The 24,832-nt window shown below is 34.4% G+C and overlaps 1 protein-coding gene across 1 annotated transcript in view; it reads left to right on the top strand.

The window, feature by feature from the left end:
- Window positions 1-24,832, top strand: part of LOC145284756 (ras GTPase-activating protein 1-like) — a 125,810-nt gene that overhangs the window by 21,338 nt on the left and 79,640 nt on the right. The window contains exon 2 of the mRNA XM_080133722.1: window positions 827-976. Within this exon, the coding sequence (XP_079989848.1) occupies window positions 827-976 (150 nt within the window). The remainder of the gene's footprint in view (window positions 1-826; window positions 977-24,832) is intronic.

A 24,832-nucleotide genomic window follows, 5' to 3' on the forward strand; every position in this document is an offset into this window, starting at 1 on the left:
AACGAATTATGATAAGTTGAAATTTTCATACACTAAACTATAGCCTTGTTAATAATGCCTATTATGGAGATGTTTTTCCATATTTCAATGCAATTATAAACAACTGTATAGCTTAATATTTAGAGATTTTAAAAGAATCAAAATTGGAATTGGGAATTGTATTAGAATTGGGAAAATATTAAGAATTCTCCTATCATTAATATTTAGTGATACAAACAAAAAAGTATACAACTGACCATATTATTGGAGTTGGTGTTTATATTTTATGTTTGAAAAAAAAAAAGAATCCCTTTGTAGTAAAGTGAGGATGTATCTTTAATGCACACTCTTACATATTGCATTATCCATGAACTCATTTTATATGACTTCTCTTACTAAATATATTCATATTACTTTTATCCATTTACTGACACATGAAGTAAGAAGTTTATATTAATTCAAATATCATTAATGTTTACTTTAGATTCATTTCAAACATGCTAGACCTTGATTACCCCCCCCCACACACAACCAATTAGTGTGTATATATACATATCTATATATATTTTGTAAATTGCTTTTAATTAGGAGATCAAGGACATTGTACACTCTTCAACTTGTTCCTTTATTAATATGATTAGTATGTTTGTTATTGTTAATTCATTTGCATGAGCTTACTGTTTGTGAAACTTGCTTCAATGACATATTTCATAATTGTAAAAACAAATATACAAAAAAAAAAAAAACAACCAATCAAGGCATCTACAAGTTAATTTTCTCACTATACCTGTTGCAAGATTATTAAAATGAAATAATAAGTTTTGCTTAAATTTTTTACCTTTTTCAGATGGTACCATGGCAGTCTTGACAGACGTACTGCAGAAGAACGGTTGCGCAAAGCTGGGGTGGTTGGATGTTACTTGATCCGTGAAAGTCAAAGTAAACCTGGATCTTATGTGTTGTCATTCTTGGGAAAAACAGGCCTCAACCATTTTCGGTAAGATCTTTAAATGCAATTTTATTAAGTAACATCAAGTATTGATACTTTCATCCATTATTTTTGATGAGAAATGGTAAAGGGAAGTGGGCCGGAAGCAAACATTAATTCAAATGACTTGATCTGACAATGACAAGGTTCTGCATTTAGTCCATTTGCTTTTCATTTGTGTATTAGAAGCATTGTCGAGGGAGTTTTGTAAAGGTTATCTGGAAGACATGCTGTATATTGATGATTTAGTATTTGCCTCTGAAATGATAAAAGTTCAAGTTCAAGATTTGAGGAATGCTATGAAAAGATTTGAGAGTGAATGTCAATGAGACCAAAGTGATGAGTCAGTGATTCTAATGTTGGAAGGACTCCAAGAAGAGGAAAGTTCCCTGCTCAATTTCTTGTGGTACTTGCAAGCATTGAATACACAAGAAGTGCAGTAGAATATTTGGTAGATTGAGATATAAGTGGTTTGTGTGCAAAAAGTGTACGACAGTGGAGTATTTGGATAGCTAAACTATTAATGTTGTTCAAAAGTTTTGTTATTTGAGCATAAGAAGAAGCAGATGCAAGAATTAGGAGTAAATGGAGTAGGTTGAGGGAACTTCTGCCATTACTAAGAAGCAGAGTATTATCACTCTTGATCAAAGGAAGAATCTATCTGATATGGTATGTGTACACAGTGTAATGAAACCTGACAGGTTGATGGCATGCATGAAGAGAAATGATCTGAGAAAGATATAATGAATATGTAATGTGAGTCTTAAATACAGGCTTAAATCTAATAATCTCTGAGCAAAATTAAACCTAGATGGTAAAAGATTTATGCAGAAGAGACTTTGATTGTATGACCGCGTTGAAAGAATGGATACGAGTTCTTGAGTTTGTAGTTATAGAACAATTGTGATAATAATCAGTTCAGAGTAAGGCCTAGAAAAACATAGAAAGAAGTGATAAGGATGGATTTAAGAGAAAGAGGAATCCATAAAGACTGAAACAGTTTGGAAGTCAAACTGTTTGACACATGCTAGCATGTAAAATGGATGTTAAACTGAATATGCTGCTGTGTTATTTTTCTTTCTTAATGGTAATTATTTGATCCCAACTTTTCGAATATGATTGATTTGGGTTGCAATATTAATTCAGACTTTCTGACCATGTATAAATTCAACATCCAACAGGTGAAAGGAACATAAAGTATAAACAAAAAATAAACATTTAGTTTAGTATAATTGAGTTAGTATAGGAATAAAGCTTATATATATACATTAAATAAAACAAAATGTTAACACTTGAAAAGGTAAAAGCATAAAAATTTTAGTTTTTGTGCTTTTATTTTAAAAATGAACTTACCAATAATTTATCATCTTTTTGAAATTGAACATGCAAATAAATTATCATTTTTCTTAAAAAATGTATTGTTTCTTTAGGGACAATAATGTTCATAAACAATAATGTTCATAAACACTGCTTGAAATCAATTCAGAAAGATAATAACAATTTTTACTTTTTGAAATGTTACAAATATTGTGTGGAAATCCAATTTTTATTGCTAAGTAGAGACCCTCTTAAAGCTATAATTGCTTTAATATGATTTACTAACTTCTCTATATTTTTACAAGTTATTTTTTTACCAGAATATATGCTTTTGACTAACACAATTAATATAAGATGATTATTCGTTAATGTCTCTTTGAGCGGATTTCTTTTTTCTTTTTTTAAAAACTATCTTCCCATTCAAAACAAACCTTGCAAAGAACATTTACACTATTAGTATAATATCAGTATTCATATTAAACTGTGTTAAATATTTTATTTTTATTTTTTATCCTGAATGAGATATTCTACCAGATGCTAGACATTCACTTGCTAACCCATACGTTCCATGATTCTAACCATCTCTTTAAGTTTAATTGTTTGTATCTCTCTTGCATTTGGTTCACAGGGTATATTTGCCAATTTTTAAAATTTTTTTCATAAGTTTGATTACTCCTATAATTACTGGATCCTCCTAAAATTCCAGTTTCTTTTCATGTCACACATATGATTTTAGTATTTTGTTAAATTTTCCTTCTCAGCTCTGTTTAATCCAGCCTTATTAGGGACACTAACTTCTACTAAGGTTACTTCCTTGTCTCATTCCCATATGACTGTCAAGCTTAATAGCTCTATTTTCTAGATATGTAATGGTATAAAAGTGCATAATCATAGTGGATGGTGTATGACTTCTTTCTGATTGTTATTTCTAGTATTTGTTCCCAGGACTTGCTGCTGTATTCGATATTCAACTTTTTACAGATCCTCCAGTGGAGATATTTTCACACTTCAGTATGTCATCACATTGCACAGTAGCCATCTCCCAGCAGAACCTTACAGCTGAATGTCAGGTGGCTCACACTCTCTATCTCTGTGTGACAGAACTTACACTTGTTGGTCCCCCAATTTATTGGAGAGGGACCTATGTTTTCAGTGGCGTTCATATGTCCGTCTGTTAATCCAGATGATTGCTAGATAACCGTCCATTAGTTTTTCCTGAAATTTTGCCCCAAATTGTATTTCATTTAATAGATGTGCACAGTAAAAAATTTTTTTTTTGCAAAAATTCTCGTTCTGTTTCCACGGACTCAAAAGAGGTAAAAAATGGCCCAAAATGGCCAAAAATGATATGTTTTGCATCATAACTTTTGATCCATCCATTAGATTTTTTTGAAACTTGGCCAAAATGTGGAGCCCATTGTTCAGTATGGGTGAAGCTGGCAAAATTCTAGTTTGCGTCCCTAGAGACTTTTAGTGCTACCCCCCCCCTTTTTGTGGCTTTTTTTCATATTTCTCAACAAAAACTTGATATGTCTGACTGTATAGTGTTTTTTTATGGTAGTCAACTGAAATATACATGTGTTAAGGCCTGAAATTGCACCGTTATGCATTTACACTGGGATTCAGCATCCCCCAGGGGCTCAAAAGAGGTAAAAAATGCCCCAAAATGGCTAAAATTGACACTTTTTGTCCCATAGTGTTTGATCCATCCATTAGATTTTCCTTAAACTTGGCCAAAATGTGGAGGCAATTGTTCTTTGACCCTTCACATTTCTCACATTCATCATTTCTTCACTACCTTTGTGGTATCATCTCACATGCAGCACCAGAGAGGAACCACACATGTGTGGCTTGTTGTCATTGCTGAGGGCACTCATCTACTTAAAAGCATTGATCACCAAGCCTTCATCTTGGGCAGCCATGATAATCCTCTCCTGATCATAGTAGAGCAATCCTCTTTTTAGCCAGTCTATAGCGCCTTATCCATCTTGTCCTGGGCAAATTCATCCAAAAAATACTGGCATGCTATTGGCCCATCTTCTAGTTTTTTGTCGACTTCTTGCAATAGTTTTGGTATCTCTATGAGGGTAAGGTTACAAAAAATTGGAACATTATATTTATAAAGATGGGTGATAAGAACTAACCAATCAGATGGAACCATGCTCTGCTACCAATAAATCAGAAAATGGAATCACTCCATAAAATATACTGAATCTCTTAGAATTCCTTCACATAACTTTTCATCTTCACATAGGAAGGACCTCTGCTCATAGTCTGCAAGCTTTTACAATTCAAAGCTTCTTTGGCTTGATACTGCCGTTTTATTTGGAACATTTCTCTTCTCTTGAAGACCAATTTTAGTTTTAGAAAAACTAAAATTGCTTAAGACTTTTAGGGGAAGACTTTTTTCCTGATTCTGTCTCATTTGTAAGGCAGTCTTGTCCAAAATGTTTGACTAGTTTCATGATAGAGGTTGTTCTGTTGACTCTTGTTTTGTGGTGTTGATGTACCATCTTGAGGTTTGGATTTTGGGAGCTTATCAGATATTGTCCTGTGCTCACAATAGTAGCATGATATTGATGGTCAATTTCTAAGAGACCTGTTTCTATTCCTCTGGGCAGATATAGCCTAGACACTGGTTTCTGTATGGTATTCTGTACAGTGCTAACATTATCCTCAATTTAGTGTTTTTTTTTTGTTTTTTTTCAATTTTCTTATCATTTTGTTCTAGCTGGAGATAGGGTATCTCAACAGATGCTAGACATTCACTTGCTATCTCATACATTCCAGCCAAGAATCCGGATGTCTGTTTCTAGCCGATCAACAATGTCAAAGCTATATGTTATCACAGGCATGACTAGTTGATTAATTGCAGCTACCTTGCTTCTATTTGTTAGCTCTATTTTACAGATTTTCTTTACACAACATATGTATTCACCACCAATTTTGTCTCTCATACTGAAAATTGAATTATATTTGTATTGTTACTGCTCTTCTAGATTTTTGATGTCAGTATCTTCATCAGGATGTATATTTTCCATTTGGATCTTCTTAGCTCTGATAAAGCACTTTGCACATTTGTCCAGGCCAAACTTCATTCCAATATCTTTGGAGAAAATATGTACAACCTGCATCTGAATTGGCATACAGCTTGAGATCATCCATGAAGAGCAGGTGGTTGACTCTTTTGTTTAGGTTTTGTTAGCAGCCGTGGCTCAGGTTGTAGGCATTCAGTATTTTACTTAATGGATTTTTCACCAAGCAAAAAAGTAAAGGAGATATTCAAGTGTGGCTTAATGACATTGTTAGTTTCATGATCTCCTTGATTACTGGATGGATCTTATATAAATCAAGGCACCACAGTAGCCACATGTGGAGTACACTGTCATATGCCATATTTATCCAAGCCATGTCCTCAAGGATGGTCTTATTAATAAACAACTGATCATTGTTGCTTAAACACTTCCTCCTGCACCCTGCTTGTTCATTTTGCAGGTATGCTCCGGAGGAGAGGTGTTAATAAATACTGTCTGCAACCAGGCCAGTGAAAAGCTTATAAGTAGTACTAAGGCGGCAGGTGTCTTGCTCATTTTGGGTATGACTTTTTAACAATCATGCTGGTGTGGCCTCTTCACCTCTCAATAGTCTGGAGAAGCAACTTCTATAATGACTATGAAGTGTTATTAGTTGTTTGAGCCAGAAATTGGATAGGTTATCTTTTCTAGCCTTTTTGTAATTTTAGAATCTGTTCAGCTTTTGCTTTATCATTCCAGTTATTATCTCTGGTTCTGGCATTTCTTTGATTCACATCTAAAATCCACAGATTTTTGATTTTGTGTGTGCCCTCATTCTCAATAGAGGCATTTAGGAATCCTTCAGCTCTTGCTTTCTTTTTCTTATAGAACAGTTGTGCATTGTGATTCAACTGTTTATTTTTGGGTTTCGCACTGTTCTTGCTCATCTTTTTATTGTTTTGGCAAGTGCTGGGATCCTGCTCTCGAGTTCTCTCACTGATGTCTGTCCCTGCACTAATGGGTGGACAAGGAATTGCTTGATCGGAGACAATTCCTTTCTACAAAGGTTCAGTTAATTTTGGAGCTTCTATTTCCAATGTGGTGCCTTGTTTTATGCTCTGGACTTCCATTACTTTTAGAATTGAGGGACTATTTTTTTGACAATGTAGTTTTGCAACATATAAAATCTGGTTCAGCTTAGAAATTGTGCGAATTGTAATGGCGCTTTTAAGTGGATTTTGTTTTTGTTCTTATGAGGGCTGATCTTTCTGTTTTCATATAGTCCATCTCAGTTTTATTAAAAACCTTCATACTGTTAAATTGTTGACAGGTTATTTTTAGGGGTGAAACATTTCACTTGTCTGGACGGAAGTGGAAAAATATTACTCTCTCTCCAAATCTGTCCTCTGTTTGTATTTGGCATATTCCATAGCCAGTAGCAGTGTCATTTTTTCTTCTACCTTCATCTAGACTCTTATTTCCATCTTGTTTCTTTGTAGTCCTTTTCTACCTCCCTCAACATTTTTATGAGAGTATTCTCATTTTCTGTTATTGTTTTTTTTTTTGTTTTTTTTTGTGAGTGATAAGTAAATAATTATACTATCAATAGACAAATGGTTGTAATGAATGAGCTAATCTATTTCAAATTGACTGGTTGACTTAAACTATCAATACCCATTGCCCATAAAACGCTTTTGGATAATTACAGATTTCAAGGTAGTTCTACTAAAATAGTCATATTTAAAAAAAAAAAAAAACACTTCAAGTTCTCAAAATACTACCATTTTGTTTGAAAATGAATATCCTTTCATATGTTTCAATAAATAATAATCTACATCATATATTAAATGAGGTTTTGGAAAGTAATAGTAAAAATGTTAATGCTATGAAATGGCCATTTTTTGTCATATGTTTTTGTTACCCCTCACGATACTTAAAAGCTCAATAACACTCCTCTATAAGAAATTTTGTCATTTAATTTTTAAAAAAATTAAAAAAAACATTAATCTCACTTATTTTTTGTATTATTTGAACCACTTATTCTCATCTTGGTTGTTTTTTCCATAACGTTTCGGCCAATGTAAACTCCGACCATCTACATTGTATTCACACTGGATATTACTGGGGAATAGTGAAAATGTTTTTGTTTTTTTTTTGTTTTCCCAACCAACATAGCTATTAGAAATTCAAAATGCAACTAGTGCCAAGTCTATTTCTTTATTTTTTAATAAATCCAGGTCCATTCCATTTTTTTTTTTTTTTTTTTTTGATATGATGAATGTATATTTTTGAGATGAGAATTGATAATTATTTTTTGTATTTGTGAATACACCTGAAGATGGTCTGAAGTTACATCAACTGAAATGTGGAAATTAACAACCAAGATAAGAATAATATTCCAAATAAAACGAAAAATAATTATCAATCCTCATCTCAAAAATATACATTCATCAAATCAAAAAAAAATGGAATGGACCTGGATTTATTAAAAAAAAAAAAAAAAGAAATAGACTTGGCCCTAAGATTATTTTACATTAAATTTTTATTTTAAATAAATAAATAAATATATATACATCATTTTTAAATTTCTACTAAGTTTTTCAGTGTTTTCATATGTAATTGTCTAAAAAGGGGAGATTCAAATTTTGGGGAGGCAGGTGGGGGCATTTTAGCAAAAGGTGTTAATCTGCAATAATATCAAAGAAATCTTGCAATATATTAATTTTTAAGCAATTCTACTCTTAGGTTTTATTTTCTTGTACATAAAATGCATTACCATTCAACTTTTTTTTTTTAATACATACATGGAATTTTTATGGTATTGCAACATAATTATGCATATTTACTGCAGATTACTTGGAAACCATTAATTTCTGGAGATTTTCAGTGCCTATTTGTATTCCTTGCACAAAAGTACATTTATATGGTAAATGTCATTACTTTATCGTATTTTTTAACAAAGATATAACAATTTTACTGAAAAAGTCGTGTAAAAAATGTGATGAAATGCATATGGTCTTAAAGAGAAAAAATATTCACACATATGACACACAAAAATAATCATAACTTATTTTTAGTCAGATTTAAAAAATTTGAAAAGATATCTTTTTTAGATCATTAAGCTCTATGTATTATTGAGATATTTTAAGCATTTTCAATTTTTTTTTATGTATTAACACAATTTTAAATGAGGATCGGTTTCATGTATGAATTTAATATAAAATGATCCCTTACTTCCCAGTCATTCTTGCTTTTTAGAACGGTTTGCCATCCAAATTTTTAAAATATTTTTTTCAATCTGAAAAGTTAGATTAAAAAAAATAATTACCCTACAACAGGTTCTAATGACAAACCCACCTTCTAAATTGTACTCATCTGAGTAATAAGTGCCCCCCCCCCCCAAATAACACTCCTTTAACCTTACCTCTAATTTCCTTCTAAAAACCCTTCCACTACCTAAGTAGAAAATCGCATTAAACAAAAATTGCCTTAAAACCAATTGTAAAGAAAAAGTTTTCAAGGTGTTTACCCTACTACTAACCTGAAGTCTGAGTGGCAAGCCTTTACACCCAAAGATCCTCTTAGAATTACACATAATCATGTAAAAGAAAAAAGAAAAGAAAAATGAAGATCATCTCCATTGCCCAAAAAATAAAAGAAAAACTAACAGGATTTATCTTATAGAAAAAATGGTTAATTGCTCTAAAACACTGAATGTCCCTGAAGTCTGGAATTATTTTACATTAAATTCTAAAATAATTGCTTATTTTATTTTCTTTCTGTCAAGTGTTCAGACAATTATTTGTCTAAAAAAAAAAAAGGCAGAATCTCATATTTTATGGAAGTGGGAGGGGGGTTAGCAGAAGGTGCCAATCCACAATAATACCAAAGAAATCTTATAATATATTCATTTTCAAACACTCGTAGTATTTGATTTTAGTTTCTTGTACATAAAATGCACTACAATTTAACTCTGAGTTCTCTAACTCCTTTTCTTTTAATGGATATATGTTATGTTTAAAGTATTACAGAATATTTATGTTCATTTGCTGTAGATTACTTGGAAAAATTACTTTCTAGAGATTTTCAATAGCATATTTTGATTCCTTGCATGAAAATGCACTTATATGGCAAATTTCATGACATTTTTACTGAAAGAGTAATATAAAAAATATGACAAAACACATGACCATATAAAGATGGAAGAATATCCCAACATGTGAGGCACAAAAATAATCATATCTTCCTTTTTATTCAGATTAAAAAATTTTTTAAAAGATTCTTTCTTAGATCATCAAACTCTTTAAATGTCTACCATTACTAAAATAGTTTAAGCAATTAAAATTTTTTCACATATATTGCTACTTAAACAGGAATAGAATATAAAATGTAAAATAGTGTCACAAGATTGCTCGATTTGCAATGAATAAAAGTTGTTGATTCAATCTTAATAAGTTGCATACTCATCTTTGGAACAGGTATCCTGGCAGACAATTGAACAAGAATGTTGACATTCTGCATGCAAAAATCTTGTATCTGTCAAAATAAGCAAGGATTGCTGTTGTTGCTACGTGTTAGGAATTATTTTCAGAAAAAGCTTTATAAGCATTGAAGCCAATCATCTAATTGATTTAAAACTGACATGAGACCCAAAAAAATAAATGAAGCTTATAGAGGAAAATTTTTAGATTTTACTATTTTAAGATGTGACCGAATGAATAGAAGTTGTGGGTTCAATCTTTGGAAGAAAGTCATTTATACTCCTATTCCAAAATGAACAAAGGTCATCAACTCTTCTATTTAGCATGATCTTGGTTCTTGTTTTAAATCTATATATCTATAAAAATACAATTGTGTCTATGTGTGTACATTTCTCTACCAAACTACTGTTAATTTTCAGTCTACAGACTCGAGATTTGACATAAGGGGTATTGAGATTCGGGAAAATCTTTTTAATTGGTTTTCGGCCAGAAATTTTGGGTCAAAGTTCAACGATTTGACCTTTGAAAATTCTACCAAACTCATCCGCTAATTTTGGGTCTAAACACTTGAAATTTTAGATGTAGCTTACTTGGACATGGATCAAACTTTTTAACTTGATTTGAGCCCAAAACAAAGGTTAAGGGGTTAAAATTAGGGTTAAAGTTAAAAAAAATTTGACTTCTATGGTCTTTACCAAATTACTCAGACAATTTTTTCTCTAAACATTTGAAATTTCATATAAAGTATATTCAGACATAGGACAAGCTTTTTAATCGGTTTTTGACTGAAAATTTGGCTACCAAGGGGTCAAAGTTGAAAGAGTTGACCTAAGTGTAAGCCATGTTTAGTTTCAGAACAGTTTCCGATGGTTCGTTGTTCTAAACAAGTCTTGAGAGGTAACTGGTTTGCAGTAGACAGTTCCACCGAGCAAAAGATTCTTACTGTGTCGAGACGGAAAAAACATGCGAAATTGCTACAGAAAAGGTTTAATATTTATGGAGCAATTCTGGTTTCTGATTGGTTGGTAGCAGAACGTGAATTAATTCGATTTGTCAGTTCCTAGCAGCATCGTTTATAAATAGAATCGTCCAACTGTGTGGGATCATACCCCATTATATGTCCAAAATATTGCAACAGAATCTTTTGCCAAATACAACTCATTCGAAAAAGCTGCCTTGAAACTCTACCAAGATTTTCAAATGGCACCTGAATCTGGAATACACAGCCTTCATGGTGTTCAAGAGATACCCGAGTACTAGTTTAATCCACTCATACTTGGTGTTGTAGGTGGTATGGTTGGTATTTTTCTCCACCCATAATAGTCCGTGGGGTTGCAATAAGGCGAGTAGGGGAGGGATTATATGTTAGGATTGGTGAAGTCTTAAAAATTCTCAGTCACCTCTAGGTTAGAACTGAGTCCGATTGCCTTTGTGCAACCAGCTTCCTCGCCCAGCACTTGACAACACTGGACAGCAGCTCAATATAGCTATCTGAATTTAGTCTTGGACCATTTTTAAAATGTGAGGTAGCATGATATAGTTTATACTGGAAACACATAGAAATTTAGTCTTCATATAGGCTATCCACTTGTTGTACAACTGATTCTGGCAAAAGTTTCTCATCTGACAAGAACCAAATTATCCCCGGCTACATTAGGTGTTTATCCTTGTTGAGAAAGTTCTTGGCTAAGTTGCATGCCCTTGTGACTCTTGCATGAGGAGTAGCAAAGATCCTCATTCGGTGTCTTTGTAAAAATTATTGCTAATCGCTGAGGTTGTGTGCATTGGTTTGTAAATTGTATTCACTGCAAGTAGAAAAAGAATCTAATAAAAAACACAAACACAAAATATACAATGAGTATTTGACTGAATTGGTAATGGATGTATGTGTGTGTTGTTAAAATCCTTCTGCTTGTTAAGTTCCAGTATATCAGCTCAGACCTAACTGCTTTCTTTGTAGTTACTTTTACAGAATTTGAATGACACTAAACCTACTTTTTTCAAACCAAATTCTGTAGTAGGGATTCTCTGTCATTACTTTAATGAAAAAATACAATAAATTAAAAAGTAGATAAATGTTTCATAGCTATTTATAAATATTCTGATGTAATATCCATTTATACTGTTTAAATCAAGGAGAAATTGTAATTTTAAAATTGCCACTGTTGTATCAGTGAGCCAACAACACTTCAATTGACTCCACATTACGGCAAAATTAAGCACAATCTCATCCCTATATATAATAAAAGAAGCACAATTTTTCCCGTCTGGACCAAAATACTGTAGGTTTCCAACGACAGATGGCACATACAAATTTATTATGTTTACACTATTAACCATTACCTTATTTAACTATAGAACATTTTAGACACATTAATTCATAATATTATAACATTAGATTTAATCCTAGGAGTAACATCATCACCATAACCTGCAGAGGAAGTAGTCCCAAATACACTCACCACTTCCCTCTTACACTGCATATTTTTGCTCACAGGATACTTAAATTTAGACCCCTTTCTATATAATTGACCTATTCACTATTTGACATAGCATTTACCTTCCATTCCTCTAGACTAAAAGTAGTAACATCTCCCCATACTTGTTCCTCTCATTCTGATTGGCTGATAAGAGCCATTCACCTATTCAAGGATTAATAGAATGAAACTCTTCCCTTTACTTAATGAACGCTTTGCCAACTTACTATCCTCGATTACCGAGACATATAATTACATTTTAGCCAACTATCGTATTCCAACAGTTTGATTTGTTTTTTATACTATACATTTGTTTTCCTTTCATATTATCAAAATGTACATAAATCCCTAAACAGTATGCTTTGTTTTTTTCCCCTATATATTTGTTTTCTCTTTATAGTATCGAAATGTGAAGAAATCCCTACATTTGTTTTTTTTTTTTGTGCTTTCCTTTCCTGTGTTTTCTGGGTTTATTTGCATTTTTATACTTTCCATTATATTTTGCATTTTTTTTTTTTACAATATTAATTACAGATAAATACACGACTGCTATTGGATTTTTCCTAGAAACTGGAGATATTTGCCACCACCCACACACCCGCATCATTTACTGCCTTTGTTAACAATTATTTAATGAGTATTTTTATTTTTCACTTTTTCTTTTTGCCTCACCATTCTTAAAACCGCTAAAAAATCGATTTTACAAAGCAGATTTTATGGGGGGGGAGGTTCAACCTCTGTAGTTTAAAATATGATCTAAGCACCCACCTTTAATTTAGAATTAATTATTCACTTAGTTAAAGTGTAGAAAACTTAACCGAAAATTGTAAAAAACAAGAAACAACAGCAAAAAAAAAAAAATTATACAGTAGAATCTAATTATCTACCAACCTATATACTTTAACATGCTAAAACAAAGTTTTTTTTTTAATTACAAATTTTGTTCAAACTGGTTTTTACACACTGATTAAAAAAAATTAAACAAACGGCCGCTTATCACTTATGGATAAGGAGGCTTAATTCCTAAAAGATTGGAAACAAATGACTTATTCTACCACTAACTCTAAGTTCGAGTTGCACTCCCAAATTTACAGTTAGTGGTAGTCATAGATCTTTTTATACAATTTTTTAAGAATGAAGTCCATAATGGTTAAGCGACAAGCAATCAGTTAATTGTTGTAAAGACAACGATTAGTAACAGAAATGAAATAAAAAGAACAACACAGTTCAGCATGTATAAAAGATACTTGAATTTTACTGCATTTGGTATCAGGTATTTGTTGATTTTTGTTATTGTTTACAATTTCTTGAATGTTAACTACTCTACACTTTACCAAATGACTGTTCCTACTTATTTGAGTCCCCAAAGAGGAAGCATTCATGATTTTACTTTTCTTTTTTTTTTATTCCATTTAATTGTCAGCATGAACCACCTTTTTTAAGTTTAAGTTTATTGTGTTTAGTTTGGTGCAAACATTAATAACATGCCGTTTTCCATCTGTGATAACAAATATATTTCCTACAATGGCAAAGGTCGGTTTTTACCTCCCAAAAGAGGAACTCTGGATTGGGGAAAAATCTTTTTTTTTTAATCTTCAATCTTAAAGGATTTCTCCTTCATTGACCAAGAACAGAAAAGATAAAGTATAATATTAGAACACATATACTTTAACATTAATTTTTTTTGGAAAAGAAAAATAATACAAATAAACCGAATATTGTAAAATTGGCGAATATTTAAATAATATTTTTCTCTCATTTTAAAAATATTCAGAGAAGATATAAATATACTCAATTGTGAATGGTGGGCATGAAAAGTGCTGTCCAATCCCAAAAAGTTACAATGTCCTAGAAATGATGGATTATTTTATTAAATTTATATGAAAAAAATCACACCCACTTTAAATTCTAAAATATTTTATTTGAAATATTCACACGTAATTGTCTAAAAATATGCTGCTGCCATCGCACACAGAAATCACTTTTTCCATAGCTACCAATGTAATAGATGCACTGAGACTAAAGCTGCTTTCAGGACTGCCAGCAACCACTGTAAAAGATTAATAAAAAATGCAAGAGAGCTATATGCTCAGTCCATTAAATCCAAAGTAGCTGAGCAGCGGCTTGGTTCCCACCAGTTTTGGTAAATAACAAATAGGATCCTGAACAGAAGCGTGCGTTCTATCCCAACCATTATCAATGGATCGGAGGTCATCTTGTCAGCATCAGACAAGACCAAACTATTTGCCAAGAACTTTGCAGCTAATTCTACCCTATGCAACGAAAGCCATCAACTCCTCGTATTTCCTCCTATAACACACAACACGCTATGCAACATACAAATATCTGTGCGTGAGGTCGCCAAGCTAATCAAGAACCTTGATTCCAGTAAAGCAACTGGCCCTTACGGCATCCCAATTATAGTGTTAAAAAAGCTTCAACCAGAACTTGCCCCTATACTTACAAAACTGTTTAAGTATTGCTTTAAGGAGAAGTGCTTTCCAACACCCTGGAAAACCTCATCAGTATGCCCTGTATTTAAGAATTCAGGTGATAAGTCATCTCCCTCTCAGTACAGACTAATGAGCCTCCTGTGTGTCATGAGTAAGTTGCTGGAATCCATATTAAATAGAGAAGTAGTCAACCACCTCAGCAGAAATAACCTTCTTAGTGACACGTAATATGGTTTCCGTTCTGCTAGATGTGCTAACGGTTATATCTCATAGGATTAGCGAATCTCTTGACAAAGGCTTCCTTTCTAGGGCAATTAAGGCCTTCGATAAGGTATGGCATAAGGACCTACTTCACAAGATTTCCAGCTATTGTATAATTGGAAATGTTTTCTTAATCATTAAATCATTTCTCTCTGATAGGCTCATAAGAGTAGTGGTTGATGGGCAGAAATCGGAGGCCCGCAGTATTAATGCTGGAGTCCCTCAGGAGTCCATCGTGGGCCCAAGTCTCTTCCTGATCTACATCAATGATCTCCCAAAACACATACTTAAATCATTCATTGACCTCTATGCTGATGACACTACCATCTATGGCAGCACATCAAAGGCTGTAAATGACAAAGTTCTCTCTGATTCTCTCTCCTCTGATCTTGAACGCGTGGTACAGTGGAGGAAGAGGTGGCTGGTTACTTTTAATGTATCTAAAACCAAGCTCCTATTTTTACATCATCAATGCACTGATCCCCATCTGGCATCAATTGAAATGAATAGCTCTCATCTAGGGAAGGCGCCATGTTTTGATAAGCTTCTGGGGTTGACCTTTATTCCTGATCTGAAATGGAACACGTACATCAAGTCTTTTGCCAAGGTCGCTGGGAAAATGGTAGGATCCTTCTACCGCTCCAGAAGATATCTCACTACTGATACAATTCTCTATCTATATAAAAGCCAAGTACGTCCAAGGATGGAGTACTGCTGCCACATCTGGGCAGGAGCTGCTAAAAACAGCCTACCCTGCCTTGACAGAGTACAAAATAGACTTCGTGGCTTAGTGGGGGATGCCCTTTTCTCTTCCCTGCAATCTCTCTCCCACAGAAGAGATATTGCGAGCCTATCTTTGTTTTATTGTTATTTCCATGGCAAGTGCTCGTCTGAGCTCCAATCTCTGGTCCCTTCTCACCAATCTTTCATGATAAACACCCATTTAGCTGAAACCACTGTCAATAATTTTCCCCACTCTTTATCTGTGCCTAAATCAAAAGTAGATTCCATGAGCAAAGCTTCTTTCTTAGAACTGCACACCTGTGGAACTCTCTGCCGCTTGCCTGTTTCCCACCTGACTTCAACTTGGATGTCTTCAAGTCCAATATAAACAAATTCCTGATGAACTGCTCCCTTAAGTAAGGACACTTTATCAAATTTCCAATACTAACGAATACTACAACACTATCCCATTGATTATTGTACAAGCAATAACCCTTATCCCCGAGTGGCTTCTGGGCCTTGATAAGTGGTGACCTTCATGTAAAAAAAAAAAAAGCAGAATCTCATTTTTTGGAGGAGGATTGCTAAGGATCCTCATCTGCTTTTAAATATAGATATAATTTATTTTTTAAATTGACAAATTTAATATTTTCCCTTTAGATATATTCTCAAAGATTTTCATCTTATGCTATTTCCCCTAGATACATTTGTACCATTTTTATCTACCCCTCCCCCTTTATGAATGGTTAAAAAATCTATCAAGTAATACATATATAAGGTTTTATGGATGTTTTTAAAAAATTTATTTTGCAAATATTAATTCATACTATATTTATGGAGAATTTATTCCTAAATATTCAATATTTAGGTATGCCATTATTGTGATGTTTAATCTATAAATATAAAAGCAAAAATGTGTGTATGTATTTTTGCTTTTTGTGTATGTCTGTAAAAGGCTTTTTTCGCTGGACTTCTTGGTCGGCTCATTCCTTCTTAAAACTTTTTATATACGGTCTAAATGATAATATCTAAGAGTTACGAACAGGGGTCGCGTGTGTATTTAATTTGCCCGACTTTCACGTATAAAAAAGTGAAACTGGATTCGAATCGGCAGTTTCCTGTGGTCTCTGGAAAGCGATGTAAACGTTTGGTCAATGCCGGCCTTTTAGCGTCATATCAAACAATTGCTTTCGTCTGGACACTCCCCTAATAAACGGGGAGCTGGTTTTCCCCAAAGTTTGGTAAAAACAAACAAAGTGAGTTATTGACCTAATTAAAAACTCCTGCAGAAAATATTAACTGCTGACTAACTACTGTTTACGTCGTCATAATGCTCGCAGAAAATGTTAACTCTACGATTTCCATTTGACCTCATTAAGTCATTAGGTGCAGGCACCTGTCAATTCTCTTCCTACTTAAATAAATTCAAACGTCTTTTAGTAACTCTTTCTTGATGGCTGATTGGTTAACGTGTCATGTTTTTTTCACATTTTATTTTCCAATTTCACCTCAGGGCTTCGGGTTCGATCCTACCTACCTACCAAAACTTTTTACCCCCCCCCCCTCCCCCCCGTGTTTCTTACCCGGGCAATGTCGGCTACCTCCGCTAGTTTATAATATATTTCAGTTTAACTTTCATTATAACTACTGTTTTATTTTATGATTTATGTCTTGCAAAACAAAATATACCCTCTCCGAAAAACAGGTAAAACTAGCTGATAAAATATAAAAGCTTTCTGGGGAGGTAATCACTTCAATATAATTCCAGAAATATATAGTGGGAAAACATGGAACATTTTGTATATTTAATATTTAATATTTTTTATATAGGGTATGAAGTTAAAATATGGTGTTTTTCTTTCTTGGAGATTTTTTTTTTGTGAATTAGCAGTTTTTGAAAATTTCAGACGACAAAAGTTAAAAATCTAGCGATTTTCTGGAGATTTCTTTCCCCTAATTTAGCGGGTTTTTAAAATCTCATTTGGTAACACTGGCTGGGAGTTGCTCATTATCCTTACTACACCACCTCTCTCTCCACCCGTTCTTGACATTCGATAGTTGTTCTTTCCATGAGGAGTTGGGAGTGTCTATTCCGAAAACCATTCGTTACATAAGGAGGTTGGAGGTTGGGCAGCAATAAGAACACCACCAACAACAACTTTAATTTTTTTCGAAGGAGGGAGGGGCACACTTCCACCGAGCAACACCGATTAGCGAGTATTGCTAGTTTTTGTTATGAGGAAATTCAGCCCCCCTCCCCCCCCAAAAAAAGTGCACTCTGGATTAGGACTAAAATAAAAAATTGCCTTAGTCTGGAAGAATTTCTTCACTAACTGAGAACAGATGAAGTGTAGTATCAGAACAGATACAGCACTTATTTATTTCCTTTAAGATACAAAAATAGAAGTTAAATGTTTCATGTACGTATCTATTAATATGTGTTGACAAATATCAACTGATAATGCCACAAAAATGTAATCAGTTTTGATAAATGTCTTATTTCAACTGAAAAAGAAGGTTTTTTTTTTTTTTTTACATAGGCATCACCACATTATCAAGGCCAAGAGGCCACTCAAGGATAAGGGTTAAAGAGTGTACATTAGAAATTGGACAATATAGTAATCATTAGTAATGAAAATTTGGTAAATTTGATAACTTATATGGAACGGCTCATCAAGAACTTATTTACGTTAGACTTGAAGACAGCCATATTGTAGTCAGCCGGAAAGCAGCAAAACGGAAGACAATTCCACAGGCGTGCAGTTCTAAGAAAGAAGCTTTGTTCATGGAATCTACGTTTAGGTTTAGGCACAGATAAAGAGTGGGGGGAATTATTGATAGTGTTTACAGCTAGACAAGTGTTTCTTGTAAAAGTTTGGCGAGGGGGGGCCATAGATTGAAGCTCAGTCGAACACTTTCCATGAAAATAACCATACATCAGAGACAAACTCGCAACATCTCTTCTGTGAGATAGAGGTTGCAAGGAAGAGAAAAGGACATCTCCTACGAGGCTACGAAGTCTATTTTGAACTCTATCAAGGCAGGCCAAGTCCTTTCTAGCAGCTCCTGCCCAGATGTGGCAACAGTATTCCATCCTTGGACGTACCTGGCTCTTATATAGATAGAGAATAGCATCAGCAGTGAGATATCTACAGGATCGATAGAAAGATCCCACCATTTTTCCAGCGGCCTTGGCAACAGATTTGATGTACGTGTTCCATTTAAGATCAGGAGTAATGGTCAAGCCAAGAAGCTTGTCAAAACTTGAGGCCTCCTGAAGACGAGAGCCATTCATTTCAATTGATGCCAGATGTGGGTCAGAATGTTGATGATGTAAAGAGAGAAGCTTGGTTTTAGATGCATTAAAAGTAACCAGCCACTCCTTACCCCATTGTACTACGTGCTCAAGATCAGAGGAGAGAGAATTGGAGAGAACTTGGTCGTTTATTGTCTTAGATGTGCTACCATAAATGGTAGTGTCGTCAGCATAGATGTCTACAAATGATGTAAGGATGTGATTTGGAAGATCATTAATATAGATCAGGAAAAGAGTTGGGCCCAGGATGGATCCCTGAGGGACACCGGCATTAATACTGTGAGCTTCTGATTTTTGCCCCTCAACTACTACTCTTATGAACCTATCAGAAAGAAATGATTTAATAATTGAGAAGACATTTCCAGCAATACCATAGCTAGAGATCTTATGAAGTAAACCTTTATGCCATACCCTATCAAAGGCCTTAGATATGTTAAGAGCAATTGCCCTAGAAAGGTTGCCTCCGTCGAGAGATTTGCTAATCCTATGAGATATAACTGTAAGCCCATCAGCTGTAGATCTAGCAGAACGGAAACCATATTGAGTGTCACTAAGAAGGTTATTTTTGTTGAGATGGTTGATTACTTCTGTATTTAACACAGATTCCAGCAACTTACTCATGACGCACAGGAGACTTATTGGCCTGTACTGAGAGGGGGATGAGCGATCACCTGAATTCTTAAATACAGGGCATACTGATGAGATTTTCCAGGGAGATGGGAAACTATTCTCCTTAAGACAACGTTTAAACAGTTTTGTAAGTATGGGCGCTAGTTCAGGTTGAATTTTTTTGAGTACTATAATTGGAATACCGTCAGGGCCAGTTGCTTTACTGGAATCAAGGTTTTTGATTAGCTTGGCAACATCACGTACAGATATATGTATATCACATAGCGTGTTTTCTGATACAGGAGGAAATATTGGGGGTTGGCAGCCTTGATCGCAAAGGGTAGAATTAGCTGCAAAGTTCTTGACAAAGAGTTTGGCTTTATCTGATGCTGACGAGATTACCTCAGGTCCATTGATAATAGTTGGGATGGAGCACACGCTTCTGTTCAGGATTCTGTTTGCTATTTGCCAAAACTGGTGGGAACCAAGCCGCTGCTCAGCTACTTTGGACTTAACAGATTGAGCATACAACTCTCTTGCATTCTTTATTACTTTCTTACTATGGTTGCTGGCAGTCCTGAAAGCGGCTTTAGTTTTCATACATCTATTACGTTGGAAACAGTGGAAAAAGTGATTTCTGTGCGCAATGGCAGCAGCACATTCTGGAGAGAACCATGGCTGGCTGTTAGGTTTTTGCTGAAACTTTTTCGAGGGTATGAAACGGTCAATACCTACAATTAACCATTCCGTCAGGTCTAATACTATAGAGGACACATCCTTTTTAAACATGGAATGCAGAGGTAGATCAGATATAAATGTACGGAAGCTATCCCAGTCAGCCTTAGTGTATCGATATACTGTACGATGGAGAGGTACGTCTGGGGACTTATTACATTTCATTTTTATCTTAATTGATACAACAGAGTGGTCGGAAGATCCAAGAGGCGACAGAACAGAAACTGAACATAGTTCAGGGCAAGTTGTGAGAAAAAGGTCTAGTAGGCTCGCATACTGGCCGTCATTGTCGGGCACACGGGTGGGTTCCTGAACAATCTGAGTGAGGTCATAGGCAATGGAGAAATCATGACAGAACCTCCCCTCATCATCGGTCTTGTTAGAGTGGGTCAACCATTCGACGTTGTGAACATTGAAGTCACCACATACGTGACATATGTTAGCTGAAGGATAAGCAGATAGGACTTGGTCAATTTTCTCAGATATGCTTTGAAAGATAGTAACTCCGCTGTTATGGGGGCGATAGAGAGTAAATATAAATGCCGTAGTGTGAGCTAAAGCAACCCGGAAGCACATATAGGGTAAGTTAGGATCTTCCCTGGAGATGTCCCTACCACATGGAAAGCTATCCCTTATATAGGCACATATTCCATGCCCATGGCGATCTTGGGGGTCAGATTTAGAAGTTAAGTTAGAGTATCCTTTAATTGCGAACTCTTCTAGGGAAATAGCCTGTCCAATGCCAGTTTCACTTAAAAATAAAAGGTCTGGTTTAGTCTTCTGTAATTGGGTTTCAACCTCTGGAAGGTTTGCACGAAGTAAGTCAAATTCTTTCTTTGTCTTTGTTTCCTTGTTACTGTCTGCATACAACGTGTGAATCCTGAGTGTTGACATGTAAAGATTATGTTACAAATCTACAAAGTAAGAAATTCTGAAACCATAATTTGTACATTAAACTCTATTCGCACTACACCAAACCTATCGACAGACAAAGTTACCTCAATTACTTATCATCCTACTTATATAAAAAGATCCATCATCTACAACCAATACTTGCACATCAAAAATATTGGTCAAGTATGACACACAGGTAGGAATTTTAGCTAACTGCTTTGTTCATAGAAACTATCCCTCAAAATAATTAAACCGTCCATAAGAAAAGCATTAATTAGAAATAGAAAGAAACCTAACATATAAAAACAAAAGAAGTCACCCTCACAAATACCAGTAGTATTTGACTTCAATCACACTAACTATACAACCCTGTCAAAAAGATATTCCAACAACTGAAATGTAAGTTAGCATCAACACAATGTACAACAAACTGCCCATTAGTGCAAAGCATTCTCTACTAACACCCACTAAAATACACCACAGTCTCGCAACTCAGTGTAACAAGACATGAAATCAAACTAGATGCAAAATATGCTAGTACATCATCACTGATATATTCACATCTCCAAGCACCAACATCCAACTTACACTCTTTTCTTCCACCTGTTATATAATTCCAATGTAGTTTACCTAATATACTGCACCAGATACACAATGGGCAACTGTTGGTCAAACAATCTTTAAGTTCTGCCTACATTTTAACACTCACGAGCAAACCATGAGACAAATCCATGCATTATAATCTCCAAAACACACTATAGACAACATCAAATGCATCCTCATAGCTTCCAGTGTTAAAACACAACAATGCAAACATGAAACTATTAATCTACAACAACACATCTCAGGACTGAATAAAGATTTTGGACCATTTGTGAAATGAATATTCATTGAATATTCATTTCCATAAACGTACAAACTAAGTAATAAATTTTTCCTACACGAGAGGTCATGTGTGTATGGCGAGAAAATAACTGATATTTTTTTTCACCAGCATTTTTTCCAAATTTTTCATATTTTCACTTTCTTCATATTTTAACTTCTTTCCAAAATAATGTTTCCTGTTATCTTCATAGACATTTAACATCCATTTCATTCCTGCATTTCATTCTAGTTAATTTCGTTTAACTCTTCATATAACTTGTACAACAGTTTTCTCTATCCATATATTCTTACCCAACACTATATCAGTACAATATAATTTTCTTTCTGCTACCCCACCCCTTCCACAGCAAATCAAGGTTGATATCAAAATGTGTTAATGAAAAATTAAAGTTCCTTTTGTCTCCTTTCTACCCCCGCCCATAAAAAGGACCATATTTTATGGTCCTTTATCCATTTCAGTATTGAAAAGTATCTATGATACCCCCTGCTTTGCCAACCTGTGTCTTTTTGTACATTAGTGTGGGAATTTAAACAGAGTCAGAGACATGGGGATGGATGCACACATGTAAGCATCTTTTCATACCATTAACTCTACTCTGTATTTCTCTGCTAATACCATATACACATCTCTCATTACATTGGAGAAACTCAAAAGAAGCAACTGGAATTTCTGTTTATTTTAAAGATATTTTGTATTCATACATGTATCAACAAATAAGAATATATATGTGGTGGAACAATAAAATTGTCCCCCTAAAGAAAACAACACTACAACTTTTATTTATTTATTTTTTTTTACATCGAGGTCACCACTTATCAAGGCCCAGAAGCCACTAGGGGATAAGGGTTATTGTGTGTACAGTAATCAATGGGATAATATCATAGTAATAGTTAGTATCGGAGATTTGATAAAGTGTCATTACTTAAGAGGGCGGTTCACCAGGAATTTGTTTATGTTGGCCTTGAAGACATCCAAGTTCAAGTCAGGAGGGAAACAGGTAAGCGGCAGAGAGTTCCACAAGTGTGCAGTTCTAAGAAAGAAGCTTTGTTCATGGAATCTACTTTTATTTTAATACCTGAATTGAAAAAATCAATTCAGGTAACTTGATTATGTAGTAGAACTGACATCTATTCAATGTAGTTGCCTTCAGCCCCACTCATTACCTTGATACGGGTCTGGAACTGAGAGCATGCCTTTTCCACAAACAGCAGGAGCTCGGTGGATGGCAGCGATCAAGATGGCTTTGGTGCTATGGGAGGTGATGTTGGTGATGTTCTCGATATGACCAAATGAAGTAGTCTAGCGGGTTCAGGTCGGGAGAGGAGGAGGGAGGCAGTGAGAGAAGGGTACAAAGTCGTAACATTCCTTCTGAAGCCAAGCTTTGGTATCTTTGGACTTGTGGGGTCGAGTCCTGCAGCCACACCCAGGATCTGCCAGTGGCCATCTAATTGCATCAGGGGATCACCCCACTTTTTAGTACATCCAGTTGCACTTTGGTGTTTGCTTTCAAGCTGACTTTGAAGATGTGAGGTGGCATCATGATGTGCCCCTCACTTGAAACCACACCAAAGACCATAACCGTGGTCAGAAACTTTTTCATCACCCTGGGCACGTCCCTGTTATCCGGATTTGCATTTTGAGGGTGCTGGCAATGGCTCTGTTGTCATAACTTGGATTGGTAGAGAGCATGTTGTATAACAGCGCATCTCCGACTATGCTTGTTGAACATTGTGTCACTTTCAGACATGATAGAAGGCTCCTATCGCTCATGGGATTTGTATACAACTGGCTAACTAGTAGATAGTCTGCAACAAAAAAAGAAAACTGGTTTTCATCAAACGGAAATGGAATCATGTTGTCTTTTTTATGGCGAGAATTTAATCGTTCCACCTTGTATTTGTATTCTCCACATTAAATGTTTTGTGCATATACATATTACTATATTTAAATACAAGGAAAAAAACATGAATATATGTAAACAGCAGTCCTGAAAAAAAGTTAAAGAATACATTGGCTGAAACATAGTAAAAATAGTCTCTCCTCCCTGCCAAAAAATTCTCCATAAATGTCATTAGTCTTTATATAATATTTTAATTAGTACTGCCCATGGACTATAAAAACACTTTGGATAGTCATATCTCAGAACCCTAAGCATTTTAAGTCTTTAAAATACCACCATTTTATTTGGAAATGAACATGCTTTAATAAATAATTAACTACATGATATATTTGAAGTGTTTTTAAGAAAGTAATGATATTTTTATCCCCTCCCCTCTCCATGTTCAGAAGTTCAGTACCACTTCTCTATAAGGAAATTTTTCATAAAATTTGGAGAACGATTAGAAAAAAAAAACCCTTATTCTCGGGATATGAAATAAATTAGTCCACTTGTTTGTATTTTGTTGTCTTAAAAATAAAACTTTAATATGAGGTGTGTAAAACATTTTTTTTCTAAATATTTTTCATACCCAAAGTAATGAGTAAATTAATGTTTTTATCTTTATGCATTAAAATAACAATTCTGTCTTATTTTCTCTTTTAGTATGAAATATTTTAAAATAGCCCCCCCCCCAAAAAAAAATGTAACCTGTTTTCAGTGAAAGTAAACAATTTAAAATAGTTTCATTAATAATTCTTACCTAAGCAGTAACAGCTATTGTCGGCTGTCGGTTGTTACTTTTAAATCAAAGACTTTTGTG

This window comes from Euprymna scolopes, chromosome 9 (genome assembly GCF_053919585.1).
Source record: "Euprymna scolopes isolate OS-2025 chromosome 9, ASM5391958v1, whole genome shotgun sequence".
Taxonomy (NCBI): Eukaryota; Metazoa; Mollusca; class Cephalopoda; order Sepiida; family Sepiolidae; genus Euprymna; species Euprymna scolopes.